Consider the following 23,320-nt stretch of genomic DNA (forward strand, 5'->3'; position numbering starts at 1 on the left):
TCACTGCTGCTGCGGCGTACTGGTTTGAGTCTCTGGAAGAGGCTTTACAGGTAGCGACTCCATTGGATGACATACTTGGCAAACTTAGAGCACTTAAGCTAGCCAATTCTTTTATTCTGATGCCATTGTTCATTTGACTAAACTAACGGCTAAGAATTCTGGTTTTGCTATACAGGCGCGCAGAGCGCTATGGCTTAGATCATGGTCAGCTGACGTGACTTCAAAATCTAAGCTACTTAACATTCCCTTCAAGGGGCAGACCCTATTCGGGCCTGGTTGAAGGAGATTATTGCTGATATCACTGGAGGAAAAGGTCATGCCCTTCCTCAGGACAGGTCCAAATCTAGGGCCAAACAGTCTAATTTTCGTGCCTTTCAAAACTTCAAGGCAGGTGCGGCATCAACTTCCTCTAATAATAAACAAGAGGGAACTTTTGCTCAATCCAAGACGGTCTGGAGACCAAACCTGACATGGAAAAAAGGTAAGCAGGTAAAAAAGCCTGCTGCTGCCTCTAAGACAGCATGAAGGAACGGCCCCCTATCCGGGAACGGATCTGGTAGGGGGCAGACTTTCACTCTTTGCCCAGGCGTGGGCAAGAGATGTTCAGGATCCCTGGGCGTTGGAAATTATATCCCAGGGATATCTTCTTGACTTCAAAGCTTCCCCCCAAAAGGGAGATTTCACCTTTCACAATTATCTGCACACCAGATAAAGAGAGAGGCATTCTTACACTGTGTACGAGTCCTCCTAGTTATGGGAGTGATCCATCCAGTTCCAAAGGAGGAACAGGGACAGGGTTTTTACTCAAATCTGTTTGTGGTTCCCAAAAAAGAGGGAACCTTCAGACCAATTTTGGATCTAAATATCTTAAACAAATTCCTCAAAGTTCCGTCCAAGATGGAAACTATTCGTACCATCCTACCACTGATCCAGGAGGGTCAATATATGACTACAGTGGATCTAAAGGATGCTTATCTTCACATTCCGATACACAAAGATCATCGGTTTCTCAGATTTGCCTTTTAAGACAGGCATTACCAGTTGTAGCTCTTCCCTTGGGATTAGCTACAGCCCCAAGAATCTTTACAAAGGTTCTAGGGTCACTTATGGCGGTCCTAAGGCCGCGGGGCATAGCAGTAGCCCCTTATTTAGACAACATCCTGATACAGGCGTCAAACTTCCAAATTGCCAAGTCTCATACGGACGTAGTAATGGCATTTCTGTGGTCGCATGGGTGGAAAGTGAACGAGGAAAAGAGTTCTCTATCCCCACTCACAAGAGTTTCCTTTCTAGGGACTCTGATAGATTCTGTAGAAATGAAAATTCACCTGACGGAGTCCAGGTTATCAAAGCTTCTAAATTCCTGCCTGGTTCTTCATTCCATTCCGCGCCCTTCAGTGGTTCAGTGTATGGAAATAATCGGCTTAATGGTAGCGGCAATGGACATAGTGCCGTTTGCACGCTTACATCTCAGACCGCTGCAACTATGCATGCTCAGTCAGTGGAGCGGGGATTACACAGATTTGTCCCCTCAACTGAATCTGGACCAAGAGACCAGGGATTCTCTTCTCTGGTGGCTATCTCGGGTCCATCTGTCCAAAGGTATGACCTTTTGCAGGCCAGATTGGACAATTGTTACGACAGATGCCAGCCTTCTAGGTTGGGGTGCAGTCTGGAACTCCCTGAAGGCTCAGGGATCGTGGACTCAGGAGGAGTCTCTCCTTCCATTAAATATTCTGGAACTAAGAGCAATATTCAAGGCTCTTCAGGCTTGGCCTCAGTTAGCAACTCTGAGGTACATCAGATTTCAGTCGGACGACATCACGACTGTAGCTTACATCAACCATCAAGGGGGAACGAGAAGTTCCCTAGAGATGTTAGAAGTTTCAAAAATAATTTGCTGGGCAGAGATTCACTCTTGCCACCTATCGGCTATCCATATCCCAGGTGTAGAGCACTGGGAGGCGGATTTTCTAAGTCATGAGACTTTTCATCCGGGAGAGTGGGAACTCCATCCGGAGGCATTTGCACAACTTATTCATCGTTGGGGCAAACCAGAACTGGATCTCATGGCGTCTCGCCAGAACGCCAAGCTTCCGTGTTACGGATCCAGGTCCAGGGATCCCAAGGCGACACTGATAGATGCTCTAGCGGCGCCCTGGTCTTTCAACCTGGCTTATGTGTTAACACCGTTTCCTCTGCTCCCTCGACTGATTGCCAAGATCAAGCAGGAGAGAGCATCAGTCATTCTGATAGCACCTGCGTGGCCACGCAGGACCTGGTATGCAGATCTAGTGGACATGTCATCCTTTCCACCATGGTCTCTGCCTCTGAAACAGGACCTTCTACTTCAGGGTCCTTTCAACCATCCAAATCTAATTTCTCTGAGGCTGACTGCCTGGAGATTGAACGCTTGATTTTATCAAAACGTGGCTTCTCCGAGTCAGTTATTGATACCTTAAGACAGGCACGAAAGCCTGTCACCAGGAAAATTTACCATAAGGTATGGCGTAGATATCTTTATTGGTGTGAATCCAAGGGTTACTCATGGAGTAAGGTCAGGATTGCTAGGATATTATCTTTTCTCCAAGAAGGTTTGGAAAAAGGATTGTCAGCTAGTTAAGCGTCTGGCAGATGTTCCAGACGTTCAGGCATTTTGACAGGCTTTAGTTAGAATCAAGCCTGTGTTTAAACCTGTTGCTCCACCATGGAGCTTAAACTTGGTTCTTAAGGTTCTTCAAGGAGTTCCGTTTGAACCTCTTCATTCCATAGATATCAAGCTTTTATCTTGGAAAGTTCTTTTTTTGGTAGCTATTTCCTCGGCTCGTAGAGTCTCTGAGCTATCTACCTTACAATGTGATTCTCCTTATCTGAGTTTTCATACGGATAAGGTAGTCCTGCGTACCAAACCTGGGTTCTTACCTAAGGTGGTATCTAACAAGAATATCAATCAAGAGATTGTTGTTCCATCCTTGTGTTACACAATCTGGACGTGGTCCGTGCTTTAAAGTTTTACTTACAAGCTACTAAAGATTTTCGTCAAACATCTGCTTTGTTTGTTGTCTACTCTGGACAGAGGAGAGGTCAAAAGGCTTCGGCAACCTCTTTTTCTTTTTGACTAAGAAGCTTAATCCGCTTAGCCTATGAGACTGCTGGACAGCAACCTCCTGAAAGGATTACAGCTCATTCCACTAGAGCTGTGGCTTCCACTTGGGCCTTTAAAAATGTGGCTTCTTTTGATCAGATTTGCAAGGCGACGACTTGGTCTTCGCTTCATATTTTTTCAAAATTTTACAAATTTGATACTTTTGCTTCTTCGGAGGCTATATTTGGGAGAAAGGTTTTACAGGCAGTGGTTCCTTCCATTTAAGTTCCTGCCTTGTCCCTCCCTTCATCCGTGTACTTTAGCTTTGGTATTGGTATCCCACAATTAATGGATGATCCGTGGACTGGATACACCTTACAAGAGAAAACACAATTTATGCTTACCTGATAAATTTATTTCTCTTGTGGTGTATCCAGTCCACGGCCCGCCCTGTCATTTTAAGGCAGGTAATTTTTACATTTAAACTACAGTAACCACTGCACCCTATGGTTCCTCCTTTCTCGGATTGTTTTCGGTCGAATGACTGGCTATGACAGTTAGGGGAGGAGCTATATTACAGCTCTGCTGTGGGTGTCCTCTTGCAACTTCCTGTTGGGAATGAGAATATCCCACAAGTAATGGATGATCCGTGGACTGGATACACCACAAGAGAAATAAATTTATCAGGTAAGCATAAATTGTGTTTTTTCTGAATCTGTCATTGGGACCATGATTCAGGCTCACAAGCCTGTTACTAGTGACTTGTACCATAAGGTTTGGCGTTAATTCCCTTATTGGTGTGAAACCCAGGACTACTCTTGCAAGTAGAATCAGGATTCCTAGGGTTTTTGTATTTTCTCCTGGTAGGCTGGAGAACGTTTTTTGTTTTTTTTGTCAGGCAGTTTTTCTGAAGGGTCAGATTTCTGCTTTATACTTTTTTTTTTACACAAGTGTCTTGCGAATGTGCCAGCTGTGTAATCTTTTTGTCAGGACTAGTTTAGTATTACTCCTGTGTTTAAGTGTGTTGCTTTTCTTTTAGCTTTAACCTTGTTTTTAAGGTTTTGCAGCGGCTCAGTTTGAGCCAAAGCATTCCATAGATATTACATTTTTATCTTGGAAGTTTCAAATTGAAATATTATTTGGTAACTTGTTGTCCCCTTTCTTTGTCCTCATTCTTTATTCTCATAAGGAATGTGTGTGCATGACTTGGATGTGCACGCTTTCATATATATATTTTTTTTTTCTACTGGCGACTAGGATTTTTCGACAATCTTCTGCCCTGTTTTTGTTGTTTTTTCTAGAAAAAGTATAGTTCAGAAAGCTTCTGCTTTCTCTCTTTTCTCTGATTGAGAAGTTTAATTTGTTTCCTTTTCAAAATTCTGCGCTGCAGTCTCCTGAGAGATTTATGGCTCATTCCACAAGGGCTGTCTCTTCTTTTGCGTTTTTAAAGATGAAGCTTCTGTGGCTCAGTTTTGCAAGACTGCAACTTGGTCATCTCTACATACTTTTTCAAAATTTTACAAATTTGATTTTTTGGTCTCGGATGAGGCTTCTTTTGGGAGAAAGGTTCTTCAAGAGGTGGTGCCTTCTGTTTAGGTCTACCTGTCTTGTCCCTCCCTAGTCATCTGTGTCCTCTAGCTTGGGTATTGGTTCCCAACAGTAAATGATGACGTTGTGGACTCGCCTATCTTAGGAAAGAAAACAAAATTTCTGCTTACCTGATAACTTTTTCTTTCCGGATACGAGTCCACGACCCGCCCCTTTTTTTTTTTAAGACATTTATTTTTTGTCTACACCTCAGGCACCTCTACACCTTTGTATTACTTCTTTTTCTCCATTTTCCTTCGGTCGAATGACTGGGGTTTATGGGAAGGGAAGTGATACTTTACAGTTTGTTTCTGGTGCTCTTTGCCTCCTCCTGCTGGCCAGGAGTGATATTCCCAACAGTAAATGATGAAGTCATGGACTCACCATATCCAGAAGTAAATACATTTATCAGGTAAGCATACATTTTTGTTTTGGCATAGCAGGGGAAGTCCTGTCTTGCGCACCACATGACCGGGTGCTGCTTCTTTCACTTCCTTGCAATCCTGCTGCAGACCGCACTCCTGAGGAGAGCGTTTCACCTATTATTTGTCTGGGTCTAGTGGGTGGTGAGTGCCCCAGCCATTGGGATTGTAAAGGTGCCTGTTTATATTAAAAATGCTTGTTTTTTGTAACGTTTTTCATTCCATCTGTAGAATTACATACCAAAGCTATGGAGGACTCTGATACTACATTAGAGGGCTCCACTCAATCTATAGTGAATAATACCTGTTTATATTGTGAGGAGGCTGTGGCTTGCCCGTCTGCTCAATTTTGTTCCAATTGCCTAAGCACTGTTTTAAAGTCTTAAGAAGGGAGCTACGTCTGCCAATACCCAGAGCGCAATTAGTTCCTCTGAGCCATTAACCTCTCGGGATTCTATGACCCAAGAGATTTCTGCCCAGTCTACTCAAACCGCTTCACATGTAGTTCCCCACGGCACAGCTAATTCTCCATCTGGAGGGCTCCTTTTTCCTGCGGAATTTACCACGTAGCTACAATCGGCAGTGTCTGCGGCCCTAAATGCCCTTCCTATCTCTGAAAAACGTAAGAGAAAGGTTAAACTTAGTTCTCCCGACTTAGTGATATAAATTTCTATCGGATCTAGCCTGTATGTCTCAGCCATCCGAGGATGAGTTAACCTCTGTAGCGTCAGTGGGTGAACTTCTGAGTCGGAAACGTCTGTTACTAAGCCTCCTCTGGCAGAGAAAGACTCCTTTTAGATTCAAAATTGAACATTTGTGTTTTTTTACTAAAGGAGGTCCGGTCTACGCTAGAGGTTCCAGAGTTTAAGTTACCTGAGGAACCTAAGGTCCTTAAGTTAGACAGGGTCTACGAAGACAGACTTTTCCTGTACAAGTTCGTATGGCGAACATTATTAGTAACGAATGGGAAAGAATCAGAACTTCCTTTTCTCCCTCGGCAAATTTTAAGAAATTTTTCCCGTTCCCTGACTCTCAAATAGATTTGTGGGGTTTCATACCTAAGGTGGATGGCACCATTTTGATGCTTGATAAGCATACTACTAGCCCCCTTGAGGATAGTTTGTAATTTAGAGAGCCTATGGACAAGAAGTTGGAATCTTTCTTGAGAAGAATGTTCCAACACACAGGATTTTTATTCCAACCTGCGGCAGCAGTAGGCGCAGTGGCGGGAGCAGCTTCTTACTGGTGCGACTCTGTCTTAACTTATTGAGGTGGAATCTCCCCTCGAGGATATTCAGGAGAAAATTAAGGCATTAAGAATAACTAACTCCTTTATCTGTGATGCGAATATGCAAATTATTCGCCTGAACGCAAAAGCTTCAGGTTTTGCGGTTCTAGCCCGCCAGTCTCTCTGGTTGAAGTCTTGGTCTGCGGTTATGACTTCTAAATCCAAGTTACTTTCTCTCCCTTTCAAGGGGAAGATCTTATTCAAGCCAGATCTGGACTCCATCATTTCCACGGTTACCGGAGGAAAAGGAGCCTTTCTGCTACAGGATAAGGGCAACAGTCCTAAGGGACAACAGTCGTCAAATTTTCGTTCGGGCAAGTCCCAATGATCTCAATCCTCATCCAAGCCTGAGCAGCCCAAGAGTACTTGGAATCCAGCTCAGTCCTGGAACAAGTTCAAACAGACAAAGAAGCCCGCCGATAACAAGTCTGCATGAGGGGATAGCCTACTGATCTGGGATCGGATTAAGTAGGGGGCAGATTGTCGCTTTTCTCAGACGCTTGGTTTCAGGATGTTAAGGACCCTTGGGTTCTGGAGGTCGTATCTCAGGGATACCGGATAGGATTCAAGTCCCATCCGCCCAGGGGCAGATTCCTTCTCTCTAGACTGTCTACAAGACCAGAGAAGAGGACTGCCTTTTTAGGTTGTGTACGGGACCTAGTCTTTTTTGGAGTAATTGTCCCGGTACCTGCATCAGAAAGAGGTCTGGGATTCTATTCAAACCTCTTCGTAGTTCCCTAGAAGGGACTTGAAGTGCCTAAACAAATTTCTAAGCGTCCCATCCTTCCAGATGGAGCCAATAAGATCAATTCTTCCTCTGGTTCAGGAAAGACAGTTTGTTTCCTTTCTGAATTATGCATGCTGAGACAATGGAATGGCGATCATTCTGACCTGTCCCAACAGATAATACTGGATGGGGGAAACCAGACGTGGACTCCTTGCCCAGTGTGCTTAGAGGAATGTGGCTGCACCTCACTGACGAGGCCCATAGGAGGCCGAAACGATCGTCTGGGGTTGTCATGTTCCTTGTTTAGAGGAGAATTGCCTGGTATTTCGGGGCTGGACTGACCTTACTTGGCGGGATCAGACTGATATACTTCAGGAAAGTTTTCTTCTGTGAAAAGCACACTGGTCTAAAAGAGGCTGCTTCCGGGTGGTAAATCGCCATAGAACAAGCCACTGAGCTGTTGTTCGTTCCTGGTAGAGCGCTTCTCTCTTTGTATGCAAATTATTATGACCCTGGGGAAGTCTCCCTATGGGTGATGAGGGAAACCAGACGTGGACTCCTTGCCCAGTGTGCTTAGAGGAATGTGGCTGCACCTCACTGACGAGGCCCATAGGAGGCCGAAACGATCGTCTGGGGTTGTCATGTTCCTTGTTCAGAGGAGAATTGCCTGGTATTTCGGGGCTGGACTGACCTTACTTGGCGGGATCAGACTGATATACTTCAGGAAAGTTTTCTTCTGTGAAAAGCACACTGGTCTAAAAGAGGCTGCTTCCGGGTGGTAAATCGCCATAGAACAAGCCACTGAGCTGTTGTTCGTTCCTGGTAGAGCGCTTCTCTCTTTGTATGCAAATTATTATGACCCTGGGGAAGTCTCCCTATGGGTGATGGGGGAAACCAGACGTGGACTCCTTGCCCAGTGTGCTTAGAGGAATGTGGCTGCACCTCACTGACGAGGCCCATAGGAGGCCGAAACGATCGTCTGGGGTTGTCATGTTCCTTGTTCAGAGGAGAATTGCCTGGTATTTCGGGGCTGGACTGACCTTACTTGGCGGGATCAGACTGATATACTTCAGGAAAATTTTCTTCTGTGAAAAGCACACTGGTCTAAAAGAGGCTGCTTCCGGGTGGTAAATCGCCATAGAACAAGCCACTGAGCTGTTGTTCGTTCCTGGTAGAGCGCTTCTCTCTTTGTATGCAGATAATACTGGACAGCCTGTCGAGAGATTCACTCTTATTGGCTCTGTCAAGATCACCTGTCCCAAGGCACATGCTTCTTGAGACCGTCCTGGGAGATTGTGACTACGGACTCAAGTCTATCTGGCTGGGGAGCCGTTTGGGGTGCCAGGAAGGGAGAGCGTCTGTGGACTCAGGAGTCCACGTTGCCAATCAATATCTTGGGACTTCGGGCAATATTCAATGCCCTGAAGGCTTGACCCCCTTCTGAGTTCGTCCCAGTTTATCAGATTCCGATCGGACAATATAACTTCGGTAGCCTACATCAACCATCAGGGAGGAACGAGAAGTTCCTTAGCGATGAGAGAGGTTTCTCAGATCCTGGATTTGGTGGAGAGCGATCCACATTCCGGATGTGGACAACTGGGAAGCTGACTTTCTCAGCAGGCAAATGTTTTCACCTGGGGTAATGGTCTCTCCACCTGAGGTATTTGCAGAGATATGCTCCAGCTGAGGGATGCCGGAGATCAAGAGATTGTTGTTCCTTCCTTGTGTCCCAATCCTTCCTCGGTGAAGGAACGTTTGCTTCACAATCTAGATGTGGTTCGTGCCTTGAAATTTTACTTTCAGGCTACTAAGGAGTTCAGATAATCTTCATCTTTGTTTGTCATCTATGCAGGTAAACGTAGGGGTCAAAAGGCCACTACGTCTTCCTTGTCTTTCTGGTTGAGTAGTGTCATCCGTCTAGCTTATGAGACAGCGGGACAACAGCCTCCTGAGAGGATTACGGCTCATTCCACTAGAGCAGTAGCATCTTCCTGGGCTTTTAAGAACAATGCCTCTATGGAGCAGTGTCCTCTGGAGCTTGGTTATGGTTTTTCCAACAGTAAGGAATGAAGTTGTGGACTCTCCCTGCCTTATGGAAAGAAAACAGAATGTATGCTTACCAGATAAATTCCTTTCTTTCCTGGCAGGGAGAGTCCTCAACCCTGCCCGTAAGATATTTTGTTTGGGTGGCTCCCTTTTTATACTTTCTTCTGGCACCTTTATACCCTGATAATTCTCCTACTTATCCTTGTTCCCTCGGCCGAATGACTGGGAGGATACGGAAAGTGGGAGGGATATTTAAGCCTTTGGCTGGGGTGTCTTTGCCTCCTCCTGGTGGCCAGAAATGAAGTTGTTGACTCTCCCTGCCAGGAAAGAAAGGAATTTTATCTGGTTGGCATCATTTTTTTTTTTTTTAAAGTCACTTAGGCATTTATAGTATGATTCTTACCATCGTATAGCGGCATCCGTTCACTCTGCCCCCCTTATTGTTCCTGGTATGTGCCCAGTGCGTTAGAGAGAGAGGTCCCACTTGCTCTCTGCGTATGCATGACGCTCTGCATTGCTGGAAGGCTGAGCAAATCCATGACGTAGCAAACGCATGCTTAAAAGAACCGTTTTGTTTTTTTCTTAATTCAAACATGCCCCAAATCTAATTGGGCAACAGCAATAACGTCATCAGGAGAAAAAAAATGCACTTAGTGGTGGGGCTGCCGGAGCGCACAATACAATCGGAGTAGTTTTATTTACAATACAATAATAGATTGGATTATTGACATTTTTTTCATGAATGAAACACACATAGTTATGTATATGATTGATGATAGACAGACTAAGTTACCATCACTTTAAAGGGACATAAAACCCATTTTTTTTTTTTCTTTGATTCAGATAGAGCATACAATTTTAAACAACTTTCCAATTTACTTCTATTACCAAATTTGTTTAAAGGGACATAAAACCAAGATATTTTATTTCATGGTTCAGATGGAGCATACAATTTTTTTAAACAACCTTCCAATGTACAGCTATTATACATTTTTTGTTTTTTTGTTCTGCTTTGTTGAAATCAGGAAGGAAAGTTCAGGAGAGTGCACGTGTCTGCATTACTATATCACAGCAGTTTTGTAACAATGATATACATTAGCAAGAGCACTAGACGACAGCGCTATTTTTTTGTCACACAGCATCCCTGCGCACGCAGTATACATGCGCACGCTACCTATCTCGATAGCTCTGCAAATTTTATAATAGAGAATACAATTTTTAAAAAAATGTTTTAAATTTACTTCTATCTGAACCATGAAAGACAAATTTTAGGTTTCATGTCCCTTTAATTCTTTCGGTATCCTTTGTTAAAGGAGCAGCAATGCACTACAAGCTAGCTGAGCACATCGGGTGAGCCAATGAGAAGAATCATTTGTATGCAGCCACCAATCAGCAGCTATCTCACAGTTGTGCATTGCTGTCACTGAGTCTACCTAGGTATGCTTTTCAAAACAAGGATAACAATAGAGGCAAGCAAATTGGATAATATAAGTAAATGAAAAAGTTGTTTAAGATTGCATGCTCTATCTGAATCATCAAAGAAAAATTGAGTTTTATATCCCTTTAACCTCCTACTTTCAAATAATTATTTTCAGAAAGGTAATGCTTCTTTTCTTTTAAAGGGACGTTTAATTCAACATTTAATTCCTATGTAAAATATTTAATTAAGGAAACTAAAACAGCATTGTAATATAAATTCATTATTTTGCTGGCTTTTGCTGTGTTAACTCTAAATTAGCCTTGTCGTGCATTCACCAGGAAGGCTAGACTGTCATCTGTAATTATAGGGTCTGCAAGATTCTACACATTGATTGGTTTGATTAATGTACATGCTCGTTTGCATCTGTCCCTTATTGGCCACACAGCAGGGGATATCATAATCATAGATTCCACCAGGATTATCAAAGGGTGCATTCCTGATCTGCAAAACTGTGCTAAAACAACTCTAAATTTAAAGTAATTTTAAATTTATTTAAAAAAATGCAATCACTGTCTACATTTTACCTATTATTTTTAAATAAATGGTTTAATTAACATAATGTTATAGTTTATCATTTCTGCTGATGTAGAATATAGATTATATCTTTATTTGTAAGAATACAGGCAGTTTTCTACCTTTCATTTATATATCTTCTCTCCAATAGGATGATGCCTTGCCCCGTGTCCTTCTGGCAGTCTATATTGAACAGCCAACCCCATTCCTGCCTGAGTTTCTGAACCGATTGGTGTCCTTAGATTACCCAAGGAACCGTCTGTCTCTGTACATCCACAACAGCGTGAGTCTGCTTAATTACTTCATTTTTTTAATTAAAGCTGCTAAATCTCCAAATTTCACATACATAACTTTATTTGTATATATTTTAATTACAAAGCTGCATTGTATATAACTGCTGTGGTTCTGTAATTCAAGAAATCCACAGTCTTATTCTGAAAGCTGCTATCTTATGGAACACAATTGCTGAGGTTATAATATCTAGATATATTCGCTATATCTGTCTCTTTTCTTTCTTTTTTTTTTTTTTCATTTCTGGATAGTAAAACCTTATCATTTAATACAATATTTGCTTTGTGTGATAATTTAAATTTACTACATTGTATTCATATGAAGGTAGTTTCTAATATGGGATTAGTTTCTAATATGGGATTTGTCCTTATAAGACTGTAAAGGAAATACAATTCAAATATTTTGTTTACATTTTAAAGAGCAGTAAGGTTTGTATGGGAAAATATTGTTAAATCTGTGTAAATTGATATTAAAGCTAGCAAGAAATGCAAATTTGTTGCTCAACTCAATTTCAATGACTTACTGATAACAGACAGAGCTAGCCTATAGGAAGTATTCCTATTGATATATAGTGACACACCTTCGCAAGCATGAAATCAAAAGGTAGTTTCATTCAGGACAGGAAGAGGTGGTGTAATGTCAACTTTAATTTTTTTTTTTCCTCTCTAGGAAGTTTATCATGAAAAACATATCCAGTCTTTTTGGGAGAAACATAAAGATGATTTTTCAAATATTAAAATTGTGGGGCCAGAAGAAGCTTTAACTCAAGGAGAGGCCAGAGATATGGGCATGTAAGTATGTATGAGCTGTCAAATTAATAGTGAGCTTTAAAACTATGAATCTCATAGTATAAATATGATATGTATGTTGGACTGAATAATCTGACGCACAAAATACACCTGCAAAATAATATTTCTTTCTTTCTAATGACACGATGAGTCCACGGATCATCTAATTACTATTAGGAATATCACTCCTGCCCAGCAGGAGGCGGCAAAGAGCACCACAGCAAAGCTGTTAAATATCACCTCCAACCCCAGTCATTCTCTTTGCCTACGTTAGCGCAAGGAAGTGGTAAAGTTAGGTGTTGGATAAGAAGATTCTTCAAGCAAGATTTTATTATTTTTTAGCAGTGCAAGATTGTGCTGCTTTGTCCTAGGGTGTAGCTGTAGTTCATATCAGTCTCTTCAGTAGAGCAGTGGTGGCTTTTAAGCAATGGGAACTTGTGGGACATAATTCTCACTGCGCCTCCCAAATAGTTGTTGCTGCCCTTTCCTTAAAGCCTGATTAGCATTATTCAGCCTCTTTGTTTTTCCATGGGTCTATGTGAGGAGGTGTGCCTCTCAAACCAGGTGAGCTGTCCTCCTGCCGGACGGCTAGATGAAGGTAAGTGCGTTGGTCTTCTTTGTCTGGGGGACTTGCACTTAAGGGTAAAAGACTGCATTAGTATTTGGGACTTTTATTTCCTTTATGGAATATTTCAGGCAGGACGCAGGCACTATGTGACAGGAGACATACAGCTTCAGGGTTAATACTTTGATTATTGTATTTCCTGGAAGAGACGATCACAAAAGTTTGCTGTCGTTTTTTATTATGGCATTAATGTAGCCTTTGAGGGGTTAAGTTTTCCTCTAGCGTGCATTGCAAGCTTATTTCTTCTGTTATGTGTGATCAGTCCACGGGTCATCATTACTTCTGGGATATTATCTGCTCCCCTACAGGAAGTGCAAGAGGATTCACCCAGCAGAGTTGCTATATAGCTCCTCCCCTCTACGTCATCTCCAGTCATTCTCTTGCACCCAAAGACTAGATAGGAGGTGTGAGAGGACTATGGTGATTATACTTAGTTTTTATAACTTCAATCAAAAGTTTGTTGTTTTACAATAGCACCGGAGCGTGTTATTACTTCTCTGGCAGAGTTTGAAGAAGAATCTACCAGAGTTTTTCTTATGATTTTAACCGGAGTAGTTAAGATCATATTGCTGTTTCTCGGCCATCTGAGGGAGGTAAAAGCTTCAGATCAGGGGACAGCGGGCAGTTGAATCTGCATTGAGGTATGTAGCAGTTTTTATTTTCTGAATGGAATTGATGAGAAAATCCTGCCATACCGTTATAATGACATGTATGTATACTCTACACTTCAGTATTCTGGGGATGGTATTTCACCGGAATTACTCTGTAAAAGTACATTAAACCTTTTAATAGGTATTTAATTCATGTTAAACGTTTTTGCTGGAATGTAGAATCGTTTGCATTTCTGAGGTACTGAGTGAATAAATATTGGGCATTATTTTTCCACTTGGCAGTTTGCTTGTTTTGATTATGACAGTTTCGTTTCTCTCTCACTGCTGTGTGTGAGGGGGAGGGGTCGTTTTTGGCGCTCTTTGCTACGCATCAAAAATTTCCAGTACAGTTACTCTTGTATTTTCTGCTTGATCCGGTTCATCTCTAACAGAACTCAGGGGTCTTCAAACTTCTTTGAAGGGAGGTAGATTCTCTCAGCAGAGCTGTGAGACTTATGTAGTGACTGTGTTTTAAAACGTTGCTCTGTGATTTTTATGTTTAAAATTTAATTCGTGTTTCTTTACTAATGGGAACAAACCTTTGCTAACAAGTTGTGTTGTTTTTAAAGAGTGATGCTATAACTGTTTTTCAGTTCATTATTTCAACTGTCATTTAATCGTTTAGTGCTTCTTTGAGGCACAGTACGTTTTTGTTAAATAAGATTGTAACCAAGTTGCATGTTTATTGCTAGTGTGTTAAACATGTCTGATTCAGAGGAAGATACCTGTGTCATTTGTTCCAATGCCAAGGTGGAGCCCAATAGAAATTTATGTACTAACTGTATTGATGCTACTTTAAATAAAAGCCAATCTGTACGAATTGAACAAATTTCACCAAACAGCGAGGGGAGAGTTATGCCGACTAACTCGCCTCACGTGTCAGTACCTACATCTCCCGCTCAGAGGGAGGTGCGTGATATTATGGCGCCTAGTACATCTGGGCAGCCATTACAGATAACATTACAAGATATGGCTACTGTTATGACTGAAGTTTTGGCTAAGTTACCAGAACTAAGAGGCAAGCGTGATCACTCTGGGGTGAGAACAGAGTGCGCTGATAATTCTAGGGCCATGTCTGATACTGCGTCACAGCTTGCAGAGCATGAGGACGGAGAGCTTCATTCTGTAGGTGACGGTTCTGATCCAAGCAGATTGGATTCAGATATTTCAAATTTTAAATTTAAATTGGAAAACCTCCGTGTATTACTAGGGGAGGTCTTAGCGGCTCTTAACGATTGTAACACTGTTGCAATACCAGAGAAGATGTGTAGGTTGGATAAATACTTTGCGGTACCGGCGAGTACTGACGTTTTTCCTATACCTAAGAGATTAACTGAAATTGTTACTAAGGAGTGGGATAGACCCGGTGTGCCGTTCTCACCCCCTCCAATATTTAGAAAGATGTTTCCAATAGACGCCACCACACGGGACTTATGGCAAACGGTCCCTAAGGTGGAGGGAGCAGTTTCTACTTTAGCTAAGCGCACCACTATCCCGGTGGAGGATAGCTGTGCTTTTTCAGATCCTATGGATAAAAAATTAGAGGGTTACCTTAAGAAAATGTTTGTTCAACAAGGTTTTATATTGCAACCCCTTGCATGCATCGCGCCGATTACGGATGCGGCAGCATTTTGGATTGAGTCTCTGGAAGAGAACCTTAGTTCCGCTACGCTGGACGACATTACGGACAGGCTTAGAGTCCTTAAACTAGCTAATTCATTCATTTCGGAGGCCGTAGTACATTTAACCAAACTTACGGCTAAGAATTCAGGATTCGCCATTCAGGCACGTAGGGCGCTGTGGCTAAAATCCTGGTCGGCTGATGTAACTTCTAAGTCCAAATTACTTAATATACCTTTCAAGGGGCAAACTTTATTTGGGCCCGGTTTGAAAGAAATTATCGCTGACATTACAGGAGGTAAGGGCCACGCTCTACCTCAAGACAAAGCCAAAGCTAAGGCTAGACAGTCTAATTTTCGTCCCTTTCGGAATTTCAAAGCAGGTGCCGCATCAACTTCCACTGCACCAAAACAGGAAGGAGCTGTTGCTCGTTACAGACAAGGCTGGAAACCTAACCAGTCCTGGAATAAGGGCAAGCAGGCCAGAAAACCTGCTGCTGCCCCTAAGACAGCATGAACCGAGGGCCCCCGATCCGGGACCGGATCTAGTGGGGGGCAGACTCTCTCTCTTCGCCCAGGCTTGGGCAAGAGATGTCCAGGATCCCTGGGCGCTAGAGATCATATCTCAGGGATACCTTCTAGACTTCAAATTATCTCCCCCAAGAGGGAGATTTCATCTGTCAAGGTTGTCAACAAACCAAATAAAGAAAGACGCGTTTCTACGCTGTGTACAAGATCTATTATTAATGGGAGTGATCCATCCGGTTCCGCGGTCGGAACAAGGACAGGGGTTTTACTCAAACCTGTTTGTGGTTCCCAAAAAAGAGGGAACTTTCAGGCCAATCTTGGATTTAAAGATCCTAAACAAATTCCTAAGAGTTCCATCGTTCAAGATGGAAACTATTCGGACAATCTTACCCATGATCCAAAAGGGTCAGTACATGACCACAGTGGATTTAAAGGATGCTTACCTTCACATACCGATTCACAAAGATCATTACCGGTATCTAAGGTTTGCCTTCTTAGACAGGCATTACCAGTTTGTAGCCCTTCCATTCGGATTGGCTACGGCTCCAAGAATCTTTACAAAGGTTCTGGGTGCCCTTCTAGCGGTTCTGAGACCGCGAGGAATTTCGGTAGCTCCGTACCTAGACGACATTCTGATACAAGCTTCAAGCTTTCAAACTGCCAAGTCTCATACAGAGTTAGTTCTGGCATTTCTAAGGTCGCATGGATGGAAAGTGAACGAAAAGAAGAGTTCTCTCTTTCCTCTCACAAGAGTTCCATTCTTGGGGACTCTTATAGATTCTGTAGAAATGAAGATTTATCTGACAGAAGACAGATTAACAAAGCTTCTAAATGCATGCCGTGTCCTTCATTCCATTCAACTCCCGTCAGTAGCTCAATGCATGGAGGTGATCGGCTTAATGGTAGCAGCAATGGACATAGTACCCTTTGCACGTCTACATCTCAGACCGCTGCAATTGTGCATGCTGAGTCAGTGGAATGGGGATTACTCAGATTTGTCCCCCACTCTGAATCTGGATCAAGAGACCAGAAACTCTCTTCTATGGTGGCTTTCTCGGCCACATCTGTCCAGGGGGATGCCGTTCAGCAGGCCGGACTGGACAATTGTAACAACAGACGCCAGCCTTCTAGGTTGGGGCGCTGTATGGAATTCTCTGAAGGCTCAGGGACAATGGAGTCAGGAGGAAAGTCTCCTGCCAATAAACATTCTGGAATTGAGAGCAGTTCTCAATGCCCTTCTAGCTTGGCCCCAGTTAAAGACTCGGGGGTTCATCAGGTTTCAGTCGGACAACATCACGACTGTAGCTTACATCAACCATCAGGGAGGGACAAGAAGCTCCCTAGCAATGACAGAAGTATCAAAGATAATTCGCTGGGCAGAGTCTCACTCTTGCCACCTGTCAGCAATCCACATCCCGGGAGTGGAGAACTGGGAGGCGGATTTCTTGAGTCGCCAGACTCTTCATCCGGGGGAGTGGGAACTTCATCCGGAGGTCTTTGCCCAAATACTTCGACGTTGGGGCAAACCAGAGATAGATCTCATGGCGTCTCGCCAGAACGCCAAACTTCCTCGCTACGGATCCAGATCCAGGGATCCGGGAGCGGTTCTGATAGATGCTTTGACAGCACCTTGGAACTTCAGGATGGCTTATGTGTTTCCACCCTTCCCGCTGCTTCCTCGATTGATTGCCAAAATCAAACAGGAGAGAGCATCAGTGATTCTAATAGCGCCTGCATGGCCACGCAGGACTTGGTATGCAGATCTAGTGGACATGTCATCCTGTCCGCCTTGGTCTCTACCTCTAAGACAGGACCTTCTGATTCAGGGTCCATTCAAACATCAAAGTCTAACTTCTCTGAAGCTGACTGCTTGGAAATTGAACGCTTGATTTTATCAAAACGTGGTTTTTCGGAGTCGGTTATTGATACCCTGATACAGGCTAGGAAGCCTGTTACCAGAAAGATTTACCATAAAATATGGCGTAAATACCTATACTGGTGTGAATCCAAAGATTACTCCTGGAGTAAGGTTAGGATTCCTAGGATATTGTCTTTTCTACAAGAAGGTTTAGAAAAGGGTTTATCGGCTAGCTCATTAAAGGGACAGATCTCAGCTCTGTCCATCTTGTTACACAGGCGTCTGTCAGAAAATTCAGACATCCAGGCCTTTTGTCAGGCTTTAGCTAGGATCAAGCCTGTGTTTAAAACTGTTGCTCCGCCATGGAGTTTAAACTTAGTTCTTAACGTTTTACAGGGTGTTCCGTTTGAACCTCTTCATTCCATTGATATAAAATTGTTATCTTGGAAAGTTCTATTTTTAATGGCTATTTCCTCGGCTCGAAGAGTCTCTGAGTTATCAGCCCTACATTGTGATTCTCCTTATCTGATCTTTCACTCAGACAAGGTAGTTCTGCGTACTAAACCTGGGTTCTTACCTAAGGTTGTCTCTAACAGGAATATCAATCAAGAGATTGTTGTTCCATCCTTGTGTCCAAATCCTTCTTCAAAGAAGGAACGTCTTCTACACAATCTGGATGTAGTTCGTGCCCTCAAGTTCTACTTGCAGGCAACTAAAGATTTTCGCCAAACTTCTTCCCTGTTTGTCGTTTATTCTGGACAGAGGAGAGGTCAAAAAGCTTCTGCTACCTCTCTCTCTTTTTGGCTTCGTAGCATTATACGTTTAGCCTATGAGACTGCTGGACAGCAGCCTCCTGAAAGAATTACAGCTCATTCCACTAGAGCTGTGGCTTCCACTTGGGCCTTTAAGAATGAGGCCTCTGTTGAACAGATTTGCAAGGCTGCAACTTGGTCTTCGCTTCATACTTTTTCCAAATTTTACAAATTTGACACTTTTGCTTCTTCGGAGGCTATTTTTGGGAGAAAGGTTCTTCAGGCAGTGGTTCCTTCTGTATAATGAGCCTGCCTATCCCTCCCGTCATCCGTGTACTTTTGCTTTGGTATTGGTATCCCAGAAGTAATGATGACCCGTGGACTGATCACACATAACAGAAGAAAACATAATTTATGCTTACCTGATAAATTCCTTTCTTCTGTTGTGTGATCAGTCCACGGCCCGCCCTGTTTTTTAAGGCAGGTAAATATTTTTTAAATTATAATTCAGTCACCACTACACCCTTGGCTTCTCCTTTCTCGTTGGTCTTTGGTCGAATGACTGGAGATGACGTAGAGGGGAGGAGCTATATAGCAACTCTGCTGGGTGAATCCTCTTGCACTTCCTGTAGGGGAGCAGATAATATCCCAGAAGTAATGATGACCCGTGGACTGATCACACAACAGAAGAAAGGAATTTATCAGGTAAGCATAAATTATGTTTTTTTATGTCATATGTATGAGGTTTGCGGGATAAAATCTATTCATACACTGTACAATTTTATTATCTTTAATTTCTTTCATGTAATTAGCATTAGCATCTATGAGCTAGTGACGTATGGGATATACATTCCTACCAGGAGGGGCAAAGTTTCCCAAACCTCAAAATGCCTACAAATACACCCCTCACCACACCCACAAATCAGTTTTACAAACTTTGCCTCCGATGGAGGTGGTGAAGTAAGTTTGTGCTAGATTCTACGTTGATATGTGCTCCGCAGCAGGTTGGAGCCCGGTTTTCCTCTCAGCGTGCAGTGAATGTCAGAGGGATGTGAGGAGAGTATTGCCTGTTTGAATTCAATGATCTCCTTCTACGGGGTCTATTTCATAGGTTCGCTGTTATCGGTCGTAGAGATTCATCTCTTACCTCCCTTTTCAGATCGACGATATACTCTTATATATATATATATATATATATATATATATACCATTACCTCTGCTGATTTTCGTTTCAGTACTGGTTTGGCTTTCTACAAACATGTAGATGAGTGTCCTGGGGTAAGTAAGACTTATTTTCTGTGACACTCTAAGCTATGGTTGGGCACTTTTTTAATAAAGTTCTAAATATATGTATTCAAACATTTATTTGCCTTGACTCAGGATGTTCAACATTCCTTATTTTCAGACAGTCAGTTTCATATTTGGGATAATGCACTTGAATCAATTATTTTTCTTACCTTAAAAATTTGACTTTTTTTCCCTGTGGGCTGTTAGGCTCGCGGGGGCTGAAAATGCTTCATTTTATTGCGTCATTCTTGGCGCAGACTTTTTTAGCACAAAAAATCTTTTCTGTTTCCGGCGTCATACGTGTCGCCGGAAGTTGCGTCATTTTTTGACGTTCTTTTGCGCCAAAAATGTCGGCGTTCCGGACGTGGCGTCATTTTTGGCGCCAAAAGCATTTAGGCGCCAAATAATGTGGGCGTCTTATTTGGCGCTAAAAAAATATGGGCGTCGCTTTTTGTCTCCACATTATTTAAGTCTCATTTTTCATTGCTTCTGGTTGCTAGAAGCTTGTTCCTTGGCATTTTTTAGGAGGAACAAGTATAGAGTGAGTGCACCTAGTGTGTGTATATTTAGAGATAAATAATTTTTATCTAAAGAAAATACTTTTGTAACCTCGCTCTGTACCCTACAATTATTGACAGTTGTTCCTTCAAACGACTGTCTAGAGATGAAATATGAATTAACCAAGGTGAGGGGAGCTTACGGTGTGGGTTAAGAGAGTTGTGTCAAAGTGTTTATCACAATGTGTATTATCACAGTAGAAATGAAAATAAAAAATAATTAAGCTTATATACAGATTGTATTTATTTAAAACACTTTAAAACAAGTTTGATTATAAGTATAGAGCTCTAATACTTTAAAACATTAAAAACAGTATACAATTATATAAGGACAACATTGGAGAATTATGAGCAGTCTTTTTGATTTGTTTTCAATTCGTTCATATAATTTGATCAATTGATTTGATTGATTTCGTGTTTCGTTTAGAAAGTATTTTATATGAATGTTTTACTTTTACTCACGTTTTTGTCCTGAATAAAAAACCTTTTAAAGATGTCCTTAGTATATGTCCAGGATAGGCCGTTGTGGAGACAAAGGAAATAGGTAACTGTCTTATGTTTAAGACGCTCCTTCTCTTAAAAGGTCAGAATTGGCAACTTAAAAAAGGAAAAAGTTGTAACGTTGTTTCTATTTTAGAAGGTTTTTTTCTTTTTGTTCCAATTCTTAGATAGTCTTTTAGGAGGAGAGACAATTTTTGTCTCTATTGGATGTGCTTGGAGAATTCGATGTGCTTAAGGTTTCTTTGCCGTTTTCACTTGTAAATGTGATGTTTGATAGAAAAATGGACTCGTTGGTCTCCGAGACTTTTTACCCTATTTGTGGTAGATTTGATGTCTAGGGTTTGCAGGAGTCTCTAAGAGGCTTGTAGTATTTGTTGGTATTAAAGTCTTTGGTCCAAAATCGTGATCGTTGGTCTCTGAGACTATTTACCCTATTGTTATGGTAGATTTGATGTTCAGGGTTTGCTGGAGTCTCTAAGAGGCTTGGAGTATTTCTGGATAATACTATCTTGGATCCTGATATCGGTTTCGGATACAGGTAATTTTACTTTGAAGGTTCTGAGGACCGGGACAATTTAATCTGTCCGTAGAGGTTCCTTGTAGTGAACTGCTTCTTTTTACGTTTGTCAGCGTTCAAACGTTAGATATGGTGAATCCGTTTAAAAGTTCAACATCCCACAGTGTGGGCATATAGTATCAAGAGAGGGTGCACACTCAGGTGGGCAAATCTACGCGTTTCGGCGGATGCCTTTATCAAGATGCCTCTGAGAGTGTTCGCGGTCATTTTTAAAGGTGTAGGTTAGTTCTGATTGGTCAATTTGTGACCAATCCTTGCTCAAATTTTTAGAGCGTTTTTTTCACATTTATTAGCGTGTATTACAAGATAGACAAGTTGTTAGTGATAAGTGTTAAACATTTTGAAAGACTTAAAATGTGATCTAATACTTTATCTGGTGAATATTTGTGATTGCGTGTGTACCCTCTTAGTAAATTATTGTTTGATAATTCATAATTTGGAAAGGCGAACCTGAACTACTAGAATTATTCCTAGAAGATTTAAATAACAACACACTAGGCCTCAACTTCACTCACGAATTCAGCACAAATTCTATCAACTACCTAGACTTAGAAATAGAAATTAAAAACAAACTAATCACAACTAAAACCTATTTTAAAAAAAACTGATGCCAACAACTACATACACAATAAAAGCTGCCATTTAAATAAATGGAAAACAAATATTCCCAAAAATCAATTTACTCGTATTAGAAAAAACTGTTCAGACATAAACCAATACTCTACTCAATCAGAAATTTTAAAACAAAGATTCATTGAAAAAAGATATAATATCCAATCACTGGATAGAACACAACTAGAGGTAAAAGAAATGGATAGAAACTCAATACTTTCACCCAAACAAAAGCCAGAAATCAACCCAAAAATAAATGATCCATTGTTTATACCGTTCATAACACAGTACAATTCACAACATTTTGAAATAAAAAAGATCCTAAACAAACACTGGCATTATATAAAACAAGATCAAGTTATAGGACATAGACTGAAAAACCACCCAGACATCATTTTTAAGAAAGCAAAAAATCTTAAAAACATAATATCACCAAGTGAATTCAAGAAAAAGGCTACCCATAACCCCAACACAATTGATCTTAATAATGAAAAAGTTGAAGGTTATTTCCCTTGCATATCCTGCAAATCTTGCAAACATAGCAGCAAGATAAAAACCGTAAAATCAACTAATAATAATCAATACATCAATATCAAAGAAATTATACGCTGTTCTGATAGGAATATTATCTACTGCATACAATGTTTATGTGGTTTACAATACTTTGGTCAAACTAGCCGTATGCTTAGAGACCGCATAAGAGAGCACCTTCATCATATAGAACATAAATCAACCAACACCAACTTATACAAACATTTTACTGAACATCACAATGGCAACATCCAAGATTTGAAATTTTGGGGAGTTAAAAAAGTTTTCCTCAATCCCAGAGGTGGTAATTTAGAAAACCTCTTACTTACAAAAGAAGCGGAGTACATTTACTCCTTTAAAACTCTACACCCATATGGATTAAATATGGAGTTCGATCTGAATTTTCTAATTTAAAATGATCAAATTTAAAATATCTATTTCTATACTGCGAAAACTAGTCAACTCTAAAATAAACCACATTAGAAAAATCAGTGTTATAATATCATAATATCATTGGTTTCAACAAAAGTTTCATAAAGAACAAAAATACTCGAGATTCCAAACTACACACATCTATAACATGGCCAATATTAGCACTATATTGCTCAACCTTTTAACCCAAGTTATCACATTATCTGATTATTTATATCCCATTATTTGTTTTTTCAAACAATAATTTACTAAGAGGGTACACACGCAATCACAAATATTCACCAGATAAAGTATTAGATCACATTTTAAGTCTTTCAAAATGTTTAACACTTATCACTAACAACTTGTCTATCTTGTAATACACGCTAATAAATGTGAAAAAAACGCTCTAAAAATTTGAGCAAGGATTGGTCACAAATTGACCAATCAGAACTAACCTACACCTTTAAAAATGACCGCGAACACTCTCAGAGGCATCTTGATAAAGGCATCCGCCGAAACGCGTAGATTTGCCCACCTGAGTGTGCACCCTCTCTTGATACTATATGCCCACACTGTGGGATG

The 23,320-nt window shown here is 41.4% G+C and overlaps 1 protein-coding gene across 1 annotated transcript in view; it reads left to right on the forward strand.

Moving 5' to 3' along the window:
• Positions 1 to 23,320, forward strand: part of PLOD3 (procollagen-lysine,2-oxoglutarate 5-dioxygenase 3) — a 203,004-nt gene that overhangs the window by 71,993 nt on the left and 107,691 nt on the right. The window contains exons 9-10 of the mRNA XM_053718343.1: positions 11,300 to 11,431; positions 12,109 to 12,230. Coding sequence (XP_053574318.1) covers positions 11,300 to 11,431; positions 12,109 to 12,230 — 254 coding nt within the window. The remainder of the gene's footprint in view (positions 1 to 11,299; positions 11,432 to 12,108; positions 12,231 to 23,320) is intronic.

Source organism: Bombina bombina, chromosome 6, assembly GCF_027579735.1.
Source record: "Bombina bombina isolate aBomBom1 chromosome 6, aBomBom1.pri, whole genome shotgun sequence".
Lineage (NCBI taxonomy): Eukaryota > Metazoa > Chordata > Amphibia > Anura > Bombinatoridae > Bombina > Bombina bombina.